The sequence below is a fragment of the Simochromis diagramma genome, unplaced genomic scaffold (genome assembly GCF_900408965.1).
Source record: "Simochromis diagramma unplaced genomic scaffold, fSimDia1.1 OVJJ01000446.1, whole genome shotgun sequence".
NCBI lineage: Eukaryota > Metazoa > Chordata > Actinopteri > Cichliformes > Cichlidae > Simochromis > Simochromis diagramma.
In genome coordinates, this window is record NW_024386822.1 from 519568 (window position 1) to 535365 (window position 15798).

Genomic DNA, 15798 nt, shown 5'->3' on the forward strand with positions numbered 1-15798 from the left:
TTTTCATGGGGTCCAACAACTCAGACTAAATGTCTTCATTTATATCAGTCAGAGACCCTATGCCAGTGATGAAAGCAGCACGCTGTAGTGACGTCATCACAAGCTTCATTCCCTCACAGGCCCCGGAACACCTCAGGTAGCTGCACACCTGACCCCCTGCTGACCCCAGCAGCACAAATCAGCTCATCATCTTCTCGGGTTTCCGAACAAGTCCGATTGTGGTTGTATGAAGTTACAGACTGCGCTCGGTAGATGGCAGTGATGCATGGGACCAACGGAGCACTGTGTGACAAACTTATATTTTACAGACACAAGTTCAACTTAGACAACACGTCACGTGTAAAGGCTAAAAGCAAAAAAGGATGGCGCGCATTTCTAAAGCTGTCCCTCACTCAGTTTTTTATCTTTTAAAAAGTTCTAACTTCTAGCTTTACTTCACGTTATTTTGAAAAAGTCTCCGGAAGTTGTGCGGTCGTCACTCCCATCGCTCTCCATCCATCCATCCGTGCGCCCGTCCTCCCGCCGGTGTCACTCCGCCGCTGCGCTCAGCTCGTAGGTCGGTGGGAATCCTCAGGTGAAGATGGAGATGAAGGCCGTGTCCCGACTCTGCTGGTGGCTCTGCTGGTACTTGGCGGGTCTGGGTGCTGTGACTCGGGCTCTGAAGCTGGAGGAGCTGTTTGAGTTTGGAGAAGCAGCCGGAGACCTGCAGCTGCCACCCGGCTCCGACTCCACGGCCGAGCTGCCTCTGAAAGAGTCACTGGTGTACTTGGAGGAAAAATACGACACAGTTTATGTGAGTGTCATATCTAGAGGATGATGATGATGTGTTAAAGTTTCTTCGTAAAAAGAGGAGTACGCAGAAAAAAAATCCAGAATCAGCTTTTTGTCACCTTTCAAAGCATCAAAAACCAAAGTGAAGTGAAGCTGGTAAAGACAGAGTCTCAGTGGGAGAAATCATTTCTGATTTATTAGAGTTTCTAAGGACAAAGCTGAGGGCTGAAGTAAAGTCGCTGTGAGGTTTTGTGTCCTGTAGGATCTGCTCATGGTCAGGTTCAGTGCGCTGCGTGCGCATGTTGAACGCTGAAGTTTAGCGCAACATTTCTGGGAACTGCTTTCAGAGGTGTGTGGTCAGAGAGGTGAGGATGTCCTCCATCTTTATAACCCTCCGTTTTTTCTTGGCGCTGATCACATGTTTAAGTGACTTTTTCAGTAAAGTCTCACAGCTCCTCATCCTTTCGTTCAGCTCCAGGACACTCAGCTCTGTCTTTCACTCACTCTTCATGATTCAAACTTAGTTCACTTTGTAAATGCAGCTCTGCCTTCGTTTCAGGCTCCTCGCACCTACCTGAGGAGTGAATTTCTTTCTCAGTGCAGTCGTTGTCTGTTTGTCACCTGATGAGCTTTTTTATTGGCGCTATACCTTTGTCCATCCTCCTGCTGCTTTCTGACTTTCGTTGTTTGATTTGTGGGTTTGTGTGACATGTGTGAACAGACAGGTGTGCGATTGGATTGGCTCAGTCTGACACAGGTGCTCGACTCTTTGTGAATATGTGAATTTAAATGTGAGCTGTTACTGACACAGTTAAAGTCCGGAGCAAAGCCAGGCTGCTCCCAGCTCGCTCGTGTCCAAAGCTCCAGTGTTTGATCAAAGATTATTTCACTCTATAACAGGTAAAATTAACTGTGACAGAAACTATAGTATTATAGTAACAAAGTAAGTATTAAATATTTAATACCAATTATTATCATTAGCTCAGTGCAGAGTACATACACGTCATAGACTGTGTCAGCCTCAATATCGTTTGTGGCTTTTTTGGGGGGCGGGGCAAAATAGCTCAGAAAGCAGGATGGTCAGAGTTGCTGACTGTAGCTTACTGTAAACATGTTACTGCAGTCGTCTCCACAGAGAGACGTCCAGTCAGAGTGTGGACGACACACAGAGCTCGGTCACACACTTTTAGACTGATGTGCTCAGATTTGCACACCTGCTGAACGCTCTCCTCACGCATCCATGTCCACTGCTCTTCTGTCCCACAACTGTTTGCTTTCCATCCCCCTGTTAAAACAAAAAGACCACACACATCTCCCTGGCTCAACAGGAAGTTGACGAGACACAGTCAAGGTCCAGCTCCAGCAAACTCCTGTCTTTTCACATTATTGCAGACACAGAGCTGTTACTGGGGGAAGAACGAGTTATTTGCATATAGGACAGGAAATGTATGAATGTTGGTTTCCTGTTGAACCCACAGGTAAAGCTAACAGTCAAAGAGCTTTAAGGAGCTGTGGTTTGAGCCCCGGCCACGCCGGTCTGCACATCAGTGTGTCACTGGGTGAGATAGTGAACCCTGATGTGTTCATCATTACGTCGAGTCCGAGTGGGTAGGTGGGTGGGTGACATGAGGCTCGAGTGGAAAAGCTTCAAGGTGCTGGTGGAGATTGAAAGTCGGGGTGTGCTTTCCAAACTATATTCCTTTTTTAAATGTGCTGTGTTAGGACGTGTTTTCTCACTTCCAGAGAAAAGTCTCTGATTTTGTGGTTGTTCCATTTTCATGCAGATGATAGAATATCAAGCAAAGGTTGTGTGTTAATGTCTCCTCATTTAAACATTATGAATTTGTATTAACAGAGTTTCAGAGTGAAAGCATGAAACTAAAAGCTGCTCTCAGCCTCTGCTGCTGGGTTTCGCTCAGTGTGAAGATCTAATAGTAAGTGTGTAGTCGGCCCCCACCAGCTCTTTTTCAAGCATCTCCATCTATCCATCACCAGTCCCACCCCGTAGCGCGTCAGAGCGAGTAATATCCTGCTGCTTTGTGCTTCACCAGTGTTTATGAGTCCTTTACATTTAATATGATGTCCGGGTTGAAAACCACAAGATGCAGTCTCCTGGCTCAGCTCCAGGGTTTGCTGCTGAGGAGGTTATCTGGGTTGTAGTTTGATCCTTGACAGTAAATGGAGGCTCTTTGGAGAGCCGGCACATCTGGAACATGGAAGAATGACACATTTGTCCTCCCAAACCAGATGTCACGTCTCAGTGTGTTTCCTCCCTGTGTTGTTCTCACACTGATAATGATGATCTCAGGGGTCAGACATGTGTGATGTCAGCAACGTCCTGGCAAGTTTGCCCGGGGTACTGCTACAGCTCCTTAAACAGTACATGCAGTACTGCATGTTGAGCCAGGCTTTTAACAGCTCCACACAGTGTCATCCAACATATCGTGTTTTTCAGACCATAAGGCGCACTGTTGATGAATGGGTCTGTTTTCATACATAAGGCACACCGGATTATAAGGCGCATTAAGCGAAACAAAATCGGATAAAACTTTACTCAACTCATTCTTCCTCCACTTCTGTACCATTGATTCATTAATGCTGAATCCTCTCGCAGCTGCTCTGTTCCCATGTTGTTGCAGTATATTAATGACTAACCTCGTATTGTAAATGGACTGGTTCTTATATAGCGCTTTTTTACACAACTTGTGCATTCACCCATTCGCACATTTTTCTAAGTGCTTTATAGCTAACATTCACACACACATACTCCGATGGATGCATCGGAGAGCAATTTGGGGTTAGTATCTTGCCCAAGGATATTTGGCATGCAGACTAGGGGAAGCCAGGAATCGAACCACCAACCTTCCGATCAGTAGATGACCTGCTCTACCACCTGAGCTGCAGCCACCGTATTGTGGCTGAATAATCTCAGTTGTTCTCCTGACTGAAGTTTGGTCCGTTTACAGCATCCTGCCATGCGATTGTATTTGTCTCTAACCATCGGGAACCTTCACGTTAACTTTTATCGAGTGGAAGAAAGTTAGCGTTCATCCTCCAGCTTCACTGTGTTTATGCTAACATAGCTGTGTCGCTAGCGATCACGTAGCACATCATTATATACCAGCTAGCCCAACTTCAGTAACCCTACAAACGTCACTGCTGTTTAGTTTCCTGTCTTCATTTATGTTGGAAGTGATAGCAGAGCTGTACGTTTGAATTTGTTCAGAAATCTCTCAGTCTGAACATGCTATATCATGCTTAGGTGGAAGCTAGCGAGAAGGAAAAACAATCCCAGCGTTTTATTTTTCCTCTTTGCTGGCACCACGTACGAAACCCCGGGAGACGACCACACATGAACACATCATTACACACAAGCATGGATGCTGACAGCGGCATTGGACAGTTAGCTAGGTTACATCGTAGGCTCTACAAAGGCTGCAGCAGCTGGGTCATGTGTTTTGGCCCAACATTGACCGCTTGTTACGATGATGAGACCCAGGCAGCTGCCGGTTTAATCCCTTGCTCGCCTTGTCTTTATGTAACAAATGGTTTATTAGTGAGATGCAAATTATAAATGCAGCATTTTATCAGTGACAGTTTGAAGAGCCATTTTCACCCTTGATTTTCCATCGCTGGGCTTTGCCTCAGTGTAACACACATCGAAAACAGTCTTGTCCTGTGGTTCGGGTGATGCAGATGTCTTGGTATAGCCTGGAAGAGGCGGTGTGCTCACTACAGGTAGCATTTTGTGTATACTGATACAATATGGCATATGATTTTAGCTAATACACTAATGATTACATACATACATACACTCATCATGTGCGTGATTGTCAGTTTCTTTGAACTGTTCGTTTTCTACGGTGGAGTGATTGTACAGCATCATTAATTACTTTGAAATGCTTGAGTTGGATTAAAATTTGGAGTTTCGCTAATCCAAACCAGGTCAAAAGTGTATATACGGCTCAAATAGATGCATACACCCCCACTAATATTGGGTTAAACATCTCTTAGCACGTTGCACATGTAGCCATCAACAAGCTTCTGCATATTTCAGCCCGGATATGTGATGAGTCTTCTGGGCAGAAGACCCGAGTTTGGGGGCGACCAGAGGGACATTCCAGAACCTTAATGCTAGCTTGCTTTATCCATTGCAAAAACAGTGTTGTGTGCTTGGGATCATTGTTCTGTTGGAACTCCCGACTGTGTCCAAGTTTCAGTTGTCTAACTGTTGATTTGAGGTGAAGTTGGTGAATTTGAAGATAGTGCTCCTTCATTATTCTGTTACTGCACAGTGTACCAGTGGCAGCAAACCAGTCCCAGAGCACAGTGCTACCACCAACATGCTTGACACTGGCAAGTCCATGACATGCTTTTAAATAGCATAGTGTTAAAGTCAGGAGAGGTGTCTTCTCAAAGTTCACTAGTAGATTCAGGACACACATCAGGACGTTACTAGCTGTGAGGCTTTCTATTCTACCCGGGCTGTAGATCATCTGGGCACATGTCAGGCCCCATAAGTACTTTTGCACCAGCATCACCAGTGTCCAGTAAAAACACTACCTCCACCATCATCCTGTACACTACACGTAAGAAAGGGAAACTGCATAAAATATCTCAATTCTCAATGTTTTTGTGAGCAGAATTTTAATATTCTGATAAAGAGGCCTTACAAGTACCTATGAAGCGCCTTGAGGCGACTTTTGTTGTGATTTGGCGCTATATAAATAAAATTGAATTGAACAAATGATAATCTTTAAATAAAAAATTACCAGTATTTTCCTTAATGCTCCACTAGTAGAAATGAAATCAGAATTATTAAGAGAGTTGCTGTCCAGGCGCTGTGCTTTTAAAAACATTAAATCGTGTACTGCTCATATTAAAGTGGGCATGAAAAAACTACATGTATGAAGCCCCCGCGGAAAAACTGATGCAGGTCTAACACCTAAAAAATTGCTTTTAGTTACAGTGTTTACATCAGAATAAAGTCAGGAATATGACATCAGTGGGTTGGTTGGTTGCTGCTAACACTAAGTCCTGTTAGCTAACCAGTGAGCATGAAGCACATTTCATTGAACTGGACACACAGCTGTTGGTAGAGTTTCTCATCAGCCGTGTTCCTTTGCAGTGTGTTGCTGTCTGCTCTGTGATGAAGGTGGAGCTGCTTCAGCTCTGCAGTGTCAGATACCGGCTGGGAGAGCAGCCATTCGAGCCGCTCGTGCATTTCTCTGAAGGAAGCCTGTCTCTGGGAGGAGGGTGTGATGGGGGAGGGTGGGGAAAAGCTCCCCTGAAGACATGACTTTGCTGAGACCCTCTTTACAGAGGCACTCGAGCAATGTGGCTTTCCTCTTTGTCTCATGTTTCCTCTCCTCTTCCTGTCTCATCTCAAGGTTGCAGATATGTTTTCAACATTTTTGATGCTGGCTGCTTGTAAAGATATCAGACGTGCCTGCTCAGTATATGTTTTGTCTCTGCTGTGCTTTGATGATTATGTGACCTTCAAAGCTAAGAATGTCTTTGCTCACAAACACACGTTTAGGTTCGACTCAGCTCCAGTTATCTCAATCCCAGAGGTCACAAAGCAGTAGAGAAATGGATAGTTTTCATTCTTAGTTTTTGGATTGTTTCTGCATAAAGATGCAGAAAAATTACCTGCAGCCCAAAATGTTCCAGTTAAAATAAATCACTCTTTACTGGGAATGTGACAGTACGAGACCATGTCACTGCCATGAGTAAACTCCACACTGACAGGTCAGAAGGGGGAGTCGAACTTGGGACCTTTATCTGTGCAGATGATCAGTTAGCTGTTTGACAGCTACTCTTTTATGATTTATGGAAATATAAGGACGTTGGTGATGGGCCTATGATTAGCTAAGACGGCCGGGTGATGGCTTTTTAAGTAATCATTTAACTATTTAAGGGCCTGTGTTTCGGTAGCAATCATATTTAATATTGAAGCATTAATCAATGGTGTGTTACTTTCAGAGTATAGAGAGCACAGGTAGGATTTATTATAGTTGGGGACATATTTGCTGTACACCTCTGAGATTTCTACAAATTTAGTGTCAGCTTTAGCTCAAACGTTAAAGATGAAAGCAGGACATGAAGATGACATTAGGGGTGTGAGTGAGTGTGTGTGTGTGTGTGTGTGTGTGTGTGGTACACATGGAGGTATGATGAGCGACTCGTACAATTTATTTCTGGTGCAGTGAGTGTGTAAAAACAGACAAGGTCAGTGTGTTTTTGAGGGATTTTTACTGTCAGCTTGTTGATTAAACATTAAAATAATCCATAACATCAGAAACAAGACTAATACCATGAATGAAAATCATCATGATTTAGTTTCATTTAATATAATTACCCAAAGGTTCAGCAGTCTTTTCCCTCTCATGTCTGATAAAGTTCTGGATTGCTTAGTTTTGCTGCTGAGTGTTTCCCATGATGCACTCAGTGCTTCTTCTGTTCAGACAGCTCTCTGCACTAAGTGAGGCTCTTGTCTGGCTCTTCCACAGTCTGCCTTCGTCCTCCACTCATACCCAACCAGTTATAGCCGCCCCTCTCTGAGCCTGGCTCTGCCGGAGGTTTCTTCCTCTCCACTGTCGCCATGTGTTTGCTCATAGGGAGTCATATGATTGTTGGGTTTTCTCTGTATTACTGTAGGGTCTTTACCTCACAGTATAAAGCGCCCTGAGGCGACTGTTGTTGTGATTTGGTGCTGTATAAATTAAACTGAATTGAACTGAATTAGTTTGCTTTTGGGTCACACATCATCAGCTGTGAGCATCTCAGAATCAGAATACTTTATCAGTGCCAAGGAAATGATGTGGTCAAAGTTCCTCCCGGACAGTAAGAACAGTAACTAACACTGAAACAGGCTGCATGCTGGCTGACACATGAAAGATGCATGTTTGTAAAGCCTTTGATAAACAGCTGACAGATCTGGTTTGTCTCATTGTTGTATGCAACGGTGAATGTAAACCTGTGTCGTGGCACAGCTACGGTGAAATTCTGCTTTACTTTGTTAAAAATGCTAAAGGTGACGGTGGTTTAGTGACTGATCATCAGGTTTGGGAAAGAATCTGAATCTGTGACACTGAACAGATGATGAACGGCCTGTGAGACACGAGGTTGGGAAGGTTTAACTGTGAGAATGAGATAAAATCACAGAGCAACAGGACAACTTTATATGAAGCGTGCAGTGTGTACTGGATGTTTGACAAATGAATATTACCAAATAACTTAGAGCACAAACTGCTTTGCATACCTCTCTCTGTCTATGTCTTGTCATATAATATGCAGAAGGCATATGATGCGTATTAAAGCTCAGTCACAGCGGGGCATCTCTAGGTTTATCTCCTGTTGTAGAAATCCTGCGTCAGTCACCACCATTGCTCATATTTTGAAACCTAAACAAATGAATGATTGTCTCATTATCTGAACTGAAGAAGTTGATTATTATGACATATTTTTGCTATTTTGTCTGCATTTACTGCCTTGTCCTTGAAAGGAGACTGCACTCAGTTCATGGTGGTGTGGCTTCACACGGTCACGATTCGAGTCAGGGTAAAGCTGGGCTAAAGCTGGGCTAATGCTGGGCTTACACTCTGCGATTTTTGGCCCATTTTGAGCCGATTTTTCAGTCGTGCGACCGTTTTGTTGATCGGCCCGATTTTGGCCTTCGTTGTGCGTCGTTCATCGTGTAGTATACGTGGGGTAACGAGAAGCGATTAACACCTCACGACAAGCTCCAGATCATCAATCGCTTGGTCGTGAGGACCGTCTTGAGGGTGTCACCGCAGCTTCTCACACTGCGCACGCGCAAACACATAAAGGTCGGTGAAAAAGACGGAGCAGCAGTGCAGCGTGTGATCCGGACACAAGCGATGGAGGCACAACTTGTAGAGAGCTCATCCGAGCCTTTTTGATGTGGCCTCACAAAATCATCACGACCACAACAACCGTGAATAGTTGGATCTACACTGCTGCTCAATCACAGCTGCCTGATCATGTTTTTCATTAATAATTTAGCAAAGCTGATGGTGGTGGTGTGTGTGTGTGAGCGAGCGACAGATTTTCTGTTATAAGCTTCATGTTATGGACGCACAGTGTGACTCAGGTCGCATCAGAGCATCGGGCGTATAGTGTGTGACCTGCATCGTGACCTATGAACTTCTCACCCCTGCGAGTCAATCGTACAGTTTGAGCAGGAGCTGAATAACGCGACTGAAAAAATCGCCCAGTGTCTGCCCAGCTTAAAGAGATCTTTCTTTTCTGAGTGAATTATTTGTGTGGAATTCCTGGAGCTGACAGAGCGCAGAATAGCAGTAAGAGAACTTTGTGCACTCTGCTTACAGTTGGTGCTGAATAAGCAAATCATTTATTTAAATAATAAGTTATCATTCTTAGAATAACTGTAGCGCAGGGTTTGTTTGTCCTAGCTTTGAGAAACTTATGATAATGACGGAGCATCAACAGTCCTCACTTTATCTCACGTCAGTTACTGCCTCATGAAATTTAATCAGACAGTACTGGACCACATTTATAGTTCAGACCTCAGGATTGTGGGAAATGTCCAGATTGGTCATCAGTAAAAACATTTAACCTTGAAATAAAATGATACATTCTCACAATTACTAAAATCTGAGGTGCATAAATGCACTGTGTGATTTCACATGAAATATGAGGTGTCTGTTCATTAACCAAAGAACCTGATCCTCCTGTTTCAGATCAACACCAATGGGTTTGTGGCTGTTGCCGAGCCTCCCGCTGAGGAGAAATACCTGGGGAAGATGCCCAGTGAGTTTAAAATGATTGCAGTCCTTCTGGGAGACCTGGACAACAGTGACGGACAAGGCAAGGTGTACTTCAGGCACGACAGCACCCCCAATATCCTGGGTCGAGCCGCTGACCACATCAGGCAGGGTTTCCCAGATGGTAAGGTAGAGAAGCCCACCAACACCTTCATTGTTACCTGGGAGAACATGGCTGCCCAGGGGACATCTGGACGAGGAGACCAACTGGACACTAAGGTGAGGATTTCAATTTCTCTCAATTAGATAGTATGTATTTATTTTTTATATATATTATATACTTTTATTTACTAATTTATTCTGAGTGTATTTTCCTTAGTGCAGAAAAACGGATTATTTTTTAGTTCTACGGCATAAACACTCATTCTACCCTGTCTCCGTCTAAGTCAGTTTTATTAGCGCCAAATCACAACAACAGTCGCCTCAGGGTGCTTTATATTGTAAGGTAGACCCTACAGTAATACATACAGAGAAAACCCAACAATCATGTGACCCCCTATGAGCAGCACTTTGGTGACAGTGGGAAGGAAAAACTCCCTTTTAACAGGAAGAAACCTCCATGCTCAGGGAGGGGCGGGGCCATGATGGGAGAGACAGGACATGGTGTGGAATATCAGTGATGATTAAATGTAGAGTGGTGTATAAACACACAGTGAGCAAAAACACACACAAACCCACCCAGAATGAAAAATAAGCAGTGGTGTGGATATAAACATGTTATCTTGCACTTTCAGAGAATCACCTTCCAGCTGGTTGTAGCCTACACAGCATCATCTGCCTGGGCCATCCTGTTGTACCCCAGGAACGGCCTGCAGTTTCTCTACACATCAATAGGAGGAGAAAGAAAGCTGCTCGAGTCTTGCTTCAACGAAGGCCTGGTGGGCTGGTTCTGGAAAAAACAGGGGCTGTACTTCAACATTACCTCTGATGACGAGGCCTCCATCAGCCAACTTACCAAGTATGACCGCTGCTGATGTTTTTGCTATAGTGGAACTGAAAATATGAAGTCTGTGTTTGTACGTGGTGCTGTGATAAAGTGTTCGCTCCCTTCCTGGTGTATTTGTCACTTTAATGTTTCAGAACAAACAAGTTTTAATGTTTGACACAGAAAACCTGAGTAAATCCGAAGTCCTGTTAAAGAAGCTGTCCAAACCTACTGTGTGTGAAAAAGGAATCATGGCTGTGGCGCCTTAATCAAATGTCTGAAACATCGTTAGTCCCACTCTTTGCAGGATTGTTTGACTTGAGGCACAATGGAGGGTTTCTCAGCATGGTCTTAAGGTCATAGCACAGGAAGTCCAGACGTTCATCAGGCCTCTTCAAAACCTTCATTTTGAGGTTTTTTGTTTGGAGCCATTCACGGGTGGACTTGCTGCTGTGTTTTGCATCATTGTTGCGAAACCCAAATGTGCTCGAGCTTCGGTAAACGATGATCGGATGTTTTCCGTCAGGACTTTCTGGCAGAGAGCAGAATTCATCAATGACAGCAGGTCCTGAAGCAGCCCCAGACCAACCATATAAACAGGACATCTGCACAATGACTGAAACCAGCACCACTGAAGGAACAATGTGCTGAGAGTGACGTGAACAGAATCCATTTGACTGATGACTGAGCGTGCATCCACACAAGACAGGAAACGCCTTTTCACAGAGCTGTAGACTTTATTTAAGCAAAATCAAAGTTCCAGTAGTCCTTGTAATTAAGTTCTGAAATACACTTACTTTATTTTACTTTACTGATTTGTATAGCACTCTTCACAGGATAAAGTGCTTCACAATAATATAAAACAGTACAGTCAAACATACAGCACAAATCTGATTAAAAGCCAGTCTCAATAAATGAGTCTAAAGATGATGTTTAAAAGAATAAATACAATCCAGGCAACGTCGAGATGGAGGGAGAGCGTTCCACAACCTGGGGCCGCCGCTCTAAAAGATCACCTCTGGTTTTAAAACGTGTTCGGGGAACTACCAGCAGCCTTAGATTAGACGATCTCAGGCTGCGAGAGGGAGCGTGGCGTTCTACGAGCTCAGAAATATGGGCAGGAGCGTCATGATTCAGAGCTTTAAAAGTCAGTACCAAGATTTTAAAATGAATTCTGAGATGTACTGGAAGCCAGTGTAATGAGCTGGTGCTCTCTTTTCATGTCTTTGTTAAAAGCCTTGCCGCAGCATTCTGGACTGACTGGAGATGCTCACGATTCTTTTTGCTACAGCACATCTTAGAAATGCTGTCTGTCATTTCTAGTTTCCACTTCATTAGTTTGATTTTCACTGTCGTCCACTTTGGAAACATTTCATGTTATTCTTTATCCAACCAGAAAGACCAACGCAGCACGCAGTGGAGTTTGGGTGTACAAGATTGGATCCTCCCCGTTCTTCGTTGAGATCCAACCGGGGAAAGTGACTAGCTCTCCTGAGAATGAGGGTGTTACTGAGCCTCCTGTGACCATGTTACCAACACAGACTGCTGATCATGTGGGGGTGGACTTCTTGACCTATACAACCCAGGGGATAAAGACAGCTGGAACAGTACCAGAGGAAAAGCATGAGCAGCCATCTGAGACCCCCAGCAGCTTCCAAACCAGTTATCCAGAAACCGTCACACCAGGAAACGCAACACTGAAAACTCAGGAGCCACACTTTGTGGAATCAGACACTATTGCACCAGCACCCACCAGCACTGGGACAATTCAACAAACACATCCAACCGAGCAACATGAGACTGAAACCAGATACACCACCTCTGAGCCTTTGCAACCAAGACACACCACTCCCACGCCCAGTGAACCCAGATACACTACAGAGAAGCCGGGGCTGCAACAGCGGCACGTACCAGCACCACCGCGTTCAGCTCCACAGCATCCTCAGATCGTTGTGGTCGATGAAGATTTGGATGTGAACGGTAGATTTCAATAACAGGACGTTTGTGTTTTATTTTTCTTTGGGTGAGATTGTCATAGTTTCATTCTGAAGCCACCGGCCTGCCTTCTTTTGTTCCTTTCACAGTGTTTGCATACAACCTGGAGACGTGTGCCCACAACAGGCACAAATGCTCAGCTTTTGCTGACTGCCGAGATCACAGCAGGGGGTACTGCTGCCACTGCAGGCCTGGTTATTATGGGAATGGGAAGGACTGTGTTGCAGAAGGTAAGAAGAACTAAGTTCCTTATCAGTGAAGCTGTGGATTATTTTAATAACAGGAAAGCAGCTTTGGTCATTTCTTATTGTGTAAGACAGTGTAGTCAAAACTATCCAAACTTTTCTTCTATTAAAGCTTCTTTAAAAGCATTAAAACTTGGTAAATGTCATGTAAATATTATTCCCTTTGTCTATATTTATCAGGAGTTTTCGTAGGAAAAAAGATGACTGAAGATAAAAGAAACAATAAAATGATTTAATGGAGAAGTTGTTTTTCAGGCAAACCCCAGAGGATGAACGGAAAAGTGAACGGCCAAGTGTTTGTGGGAAACTTACCTTCACCGATAAGGCTCACTAACAATGATTTGCACTCGTACGTGGTAGCCAATGATGGACGGGCCTATGTGGCCATCAGCAACATCCCCGCCAGCGTGGGGCCCTCCCTGCAGCTTCTGTCCTCACTGGGGGGCGTCATCGGCTGGGCCTTTGCCTTGGAACAGCCCGGCTACGAGAATGGATTCAGTCTCATTGGTAAGGCTGCAGGTTGATGATGATTGTTGTGTAAAGCTGCATCAATTTGTCCCTCGTGTGCTCACAAAACTGCTCAGAACTGCAAAGACTCTGGGCCTCTAGAGCCTGGGAACAGTTAAATACTGTAACTGTAATGTTTATCATGTTTGTATGCAGAAAGTCCAAAACAGATTCAGAAATGATTCCATTCATGCTGAGCTCACTGTGAGCTGGAAGCAGCAAACCTCAGTGATGGTTATGTGGGAAAATGCCTGCAGATCCGCAGCTTCCAAACACTCAGACCAGCCTGTCTGGCACCAACAACCACACATCAGACACTCTTCTTCATTCTGACGCTCAGTTTGCACTTAATGCACTTTGCACTCAGTAGGTTGTCTTTGCCTAAATGCATTGAAAACGTGTGTTTTCACATTCCTGTAGGCGGCGTGTTTTCCCGACAGGCCGAGGTGGTCTTCCAGCCGGGCAACGAGCGTCTGACCATCAAGCAAGAGTTTAAAGGCATCGATGAACACGACCACCTGGTGATGAGCACAGACCTGGATGGACGTCTGCCGGCTGTCCCGTTAGGCTCCACTGTCCAGATCAAGCCATACAAGGAGATTCACCAGTACAGCAGAAACTGTAAGGCCAGCAGCTCTGACACTAAGCTCATCACGCAGTCAGGGCCTAACAGTCCGTTTTTCTGTTTTCAATCTTTCTGTGTAAATATTTCAGCCAAATCAATGTTTTAGGACATTAAAAGATTCACTTCCCACTGAAGGTAGCTCAATGCTAAAGTATTTCTCCTCCTCTTTCTAGTCATCATCTCCTCCTCCAGCTGCAACTACACCATCACCTCCCCTGATGGAGACGTCCAGACTAGAAGCTACCAGTGGCGTCAGTCCATCATCTTTCAGACCTGCCCGTATGATGAGGCTGGGTGGGCGGGGGCAACGCTGACCACCCAGCAGCTCAGTGTAGACCAAATCTTTGTGATGTTTGACGCTAACAACCACCTTATCCGCTACGCCATGAGCAACAAAATTGGTCCCATCCACAGTATGTTACACGTCCACATATGTATCCGTGTGTGTGTCTGTGAGTGTGTGTGTTGGAGCACCACCACTAATTGCATTGATTTTTGAGTCACTAGTGACTCTGCTGGTGACCTGTCCATTGTGTACCCTGCCTCCACCAGAAGTGGGTGGATGGGTGGATTTGGTTAAGAAGTTAGATGTACAGTAAGATGTACAGGTGCCATGAGTTAGTGCTACATAACAGACAAACAAAACTAGAATCTGACTGAGCGAAATGAAACAAACGTCTTCGAAGGCCTGTAGTGAGGTGAGGTGTGGTCCCATTAAAATACTGGAAATGAACCAAAAGCACAAACAGTAGAAAAAAGGTGGCCGTCGCACTGTTGTTGTATTTAACAAACCAGAATAAGTCTTTCATGTTTGAAAGTGTGTAATAGCAATCAGAGACACAGGTGACACGAATCTTTCCTGCTGAAATGGGCTGTTGTAACCTGGAAGGACGAGGCCAGTCTTTGTCAAATGTGTTAAACCTGCCACAGAGTTTGTTTTATTTTACAGCCAACCTGACGTCTCGTTTGTGGATGGACCCTACAGGAGGCTCCAAGTTTAGCCTCTACATATTTAACCGAACAGCATTTGGAGGCTGTGATTATTAGTACTTGAGTTCTTGGCACAAACAGCAGTGATGTAAAAATCTGCCTCTGTGGTTGTGTGGTGTATTTATTTTAGTTCCACATGTGTCACAGATGCAGACGGCACAGGTCAGGGAGCAGACTCATGCTGAAGGTCACAGAAGGTTTCCCACATTGTCAGGGACAGTCACAGTGAAGCGGTGCGTGTTGTTACTCCGAGGAATGTTCGGAAACACATATCCAATAGTTTAAACCCTCAGCGGTGTTGCAGTGGGACATCGGAGGAAGGTAAACAGTAATCTGAGCCTGGCTCTGTTTCCTCAGCTGCAATCAGAGAGGCCGTGAGAGTGCTGCAGGCAGGGGGCGAAGATCAGCGGCTGATGTCAACAAGATACCAACCTGGGCTGGGGGTGGGGGTTGGGGGAGGGGCAGGATTTGAGGTAAATATGCAGGTGAGGTTGGTTGGAGAAGCTCGGGGGGTTTAGAGTTATACAAGCAAACAACACTGAGCTGGGCTTTGTTGGCAAACAGCAGAGCATCTGGGACATGTTTCCTGCCAGGAGCTCCGCCCAGCTGCACGAGCGAATGAAAGCAGTCAGTGAGTGAACCACAGATTCCTTTTATCCATTAATCCTTTTATCATGAAGAAGGAGCGGCAGTCGCCTACAACAGGCATGTCTCGATATTCCACCAAAATATCCCCCAAATATTTAAATTCTCATTTCTGCAAACTCGACAGACAAACGCAGATTTTCCTTAAATACTTGAATAACAGAGCAGCTCTGATGTTACACAGCAGCTGTACTTCGTGTATTCACATCAAATATCAAGAACCATGGTGGCTTTGGAAGAAGCACTCAGGAAGTCACTAATGAGTGGTGACGTCGCGGTGGTTAG

General features: G+C 44.8%; 1 protein-coding gene across 4 annotated transcripts in view; it reads left to right on the top strand.

The window, feature by feature from the left end:
- The first annotated feature begins 350 nt into the window (after positions 1 to 350).
- Positions 351 to 15798, top strand: part of LOC120730773 (nidogen-1-like) — a 32666-nt gene continuing 17218 nt past the window's right edge. For 2 of the 4 annotated variants that reach the window (XM_040027253.1, XM_040027255.1), the window contains exons 1-8: positions 352 to 793; positions 9498 to 9800; positions 10316 to 10539; positions 11903 to 12486; positions 12591 to 12731; positions 13002 to 13253; positions 13674 to 13874; positions 14052 to 14291. In XM_040027253.1, the coding sequence (XP_039883187.1) occupies positions 581 to 793; positions 9498 to 9800; positions 10316 to 10539; positions 11903 to 12486; positions 12591 to 12731; positions 13002 to 13253; positions 13674 to 13874; positions 14052 to 14291 (2158 nt within the window). In that variant the 5' untranslated portion in view covers positions 352 to 580. Of the gene's footprint in view, positions 794 to 8958; positions 9096 to 9497; positions 9801 to 10315; positions 10540 to 11902; positions 12487 to 12590; positions 12732 to 13001; positions 13254 to 13673; positions 13875 to 14051; positions 14292 to 15798 lie in introns of those variants that run through there. The other 2 variants (XM_040027254.1, XM_040027256.1) reach the window with 2 other exon arrangements.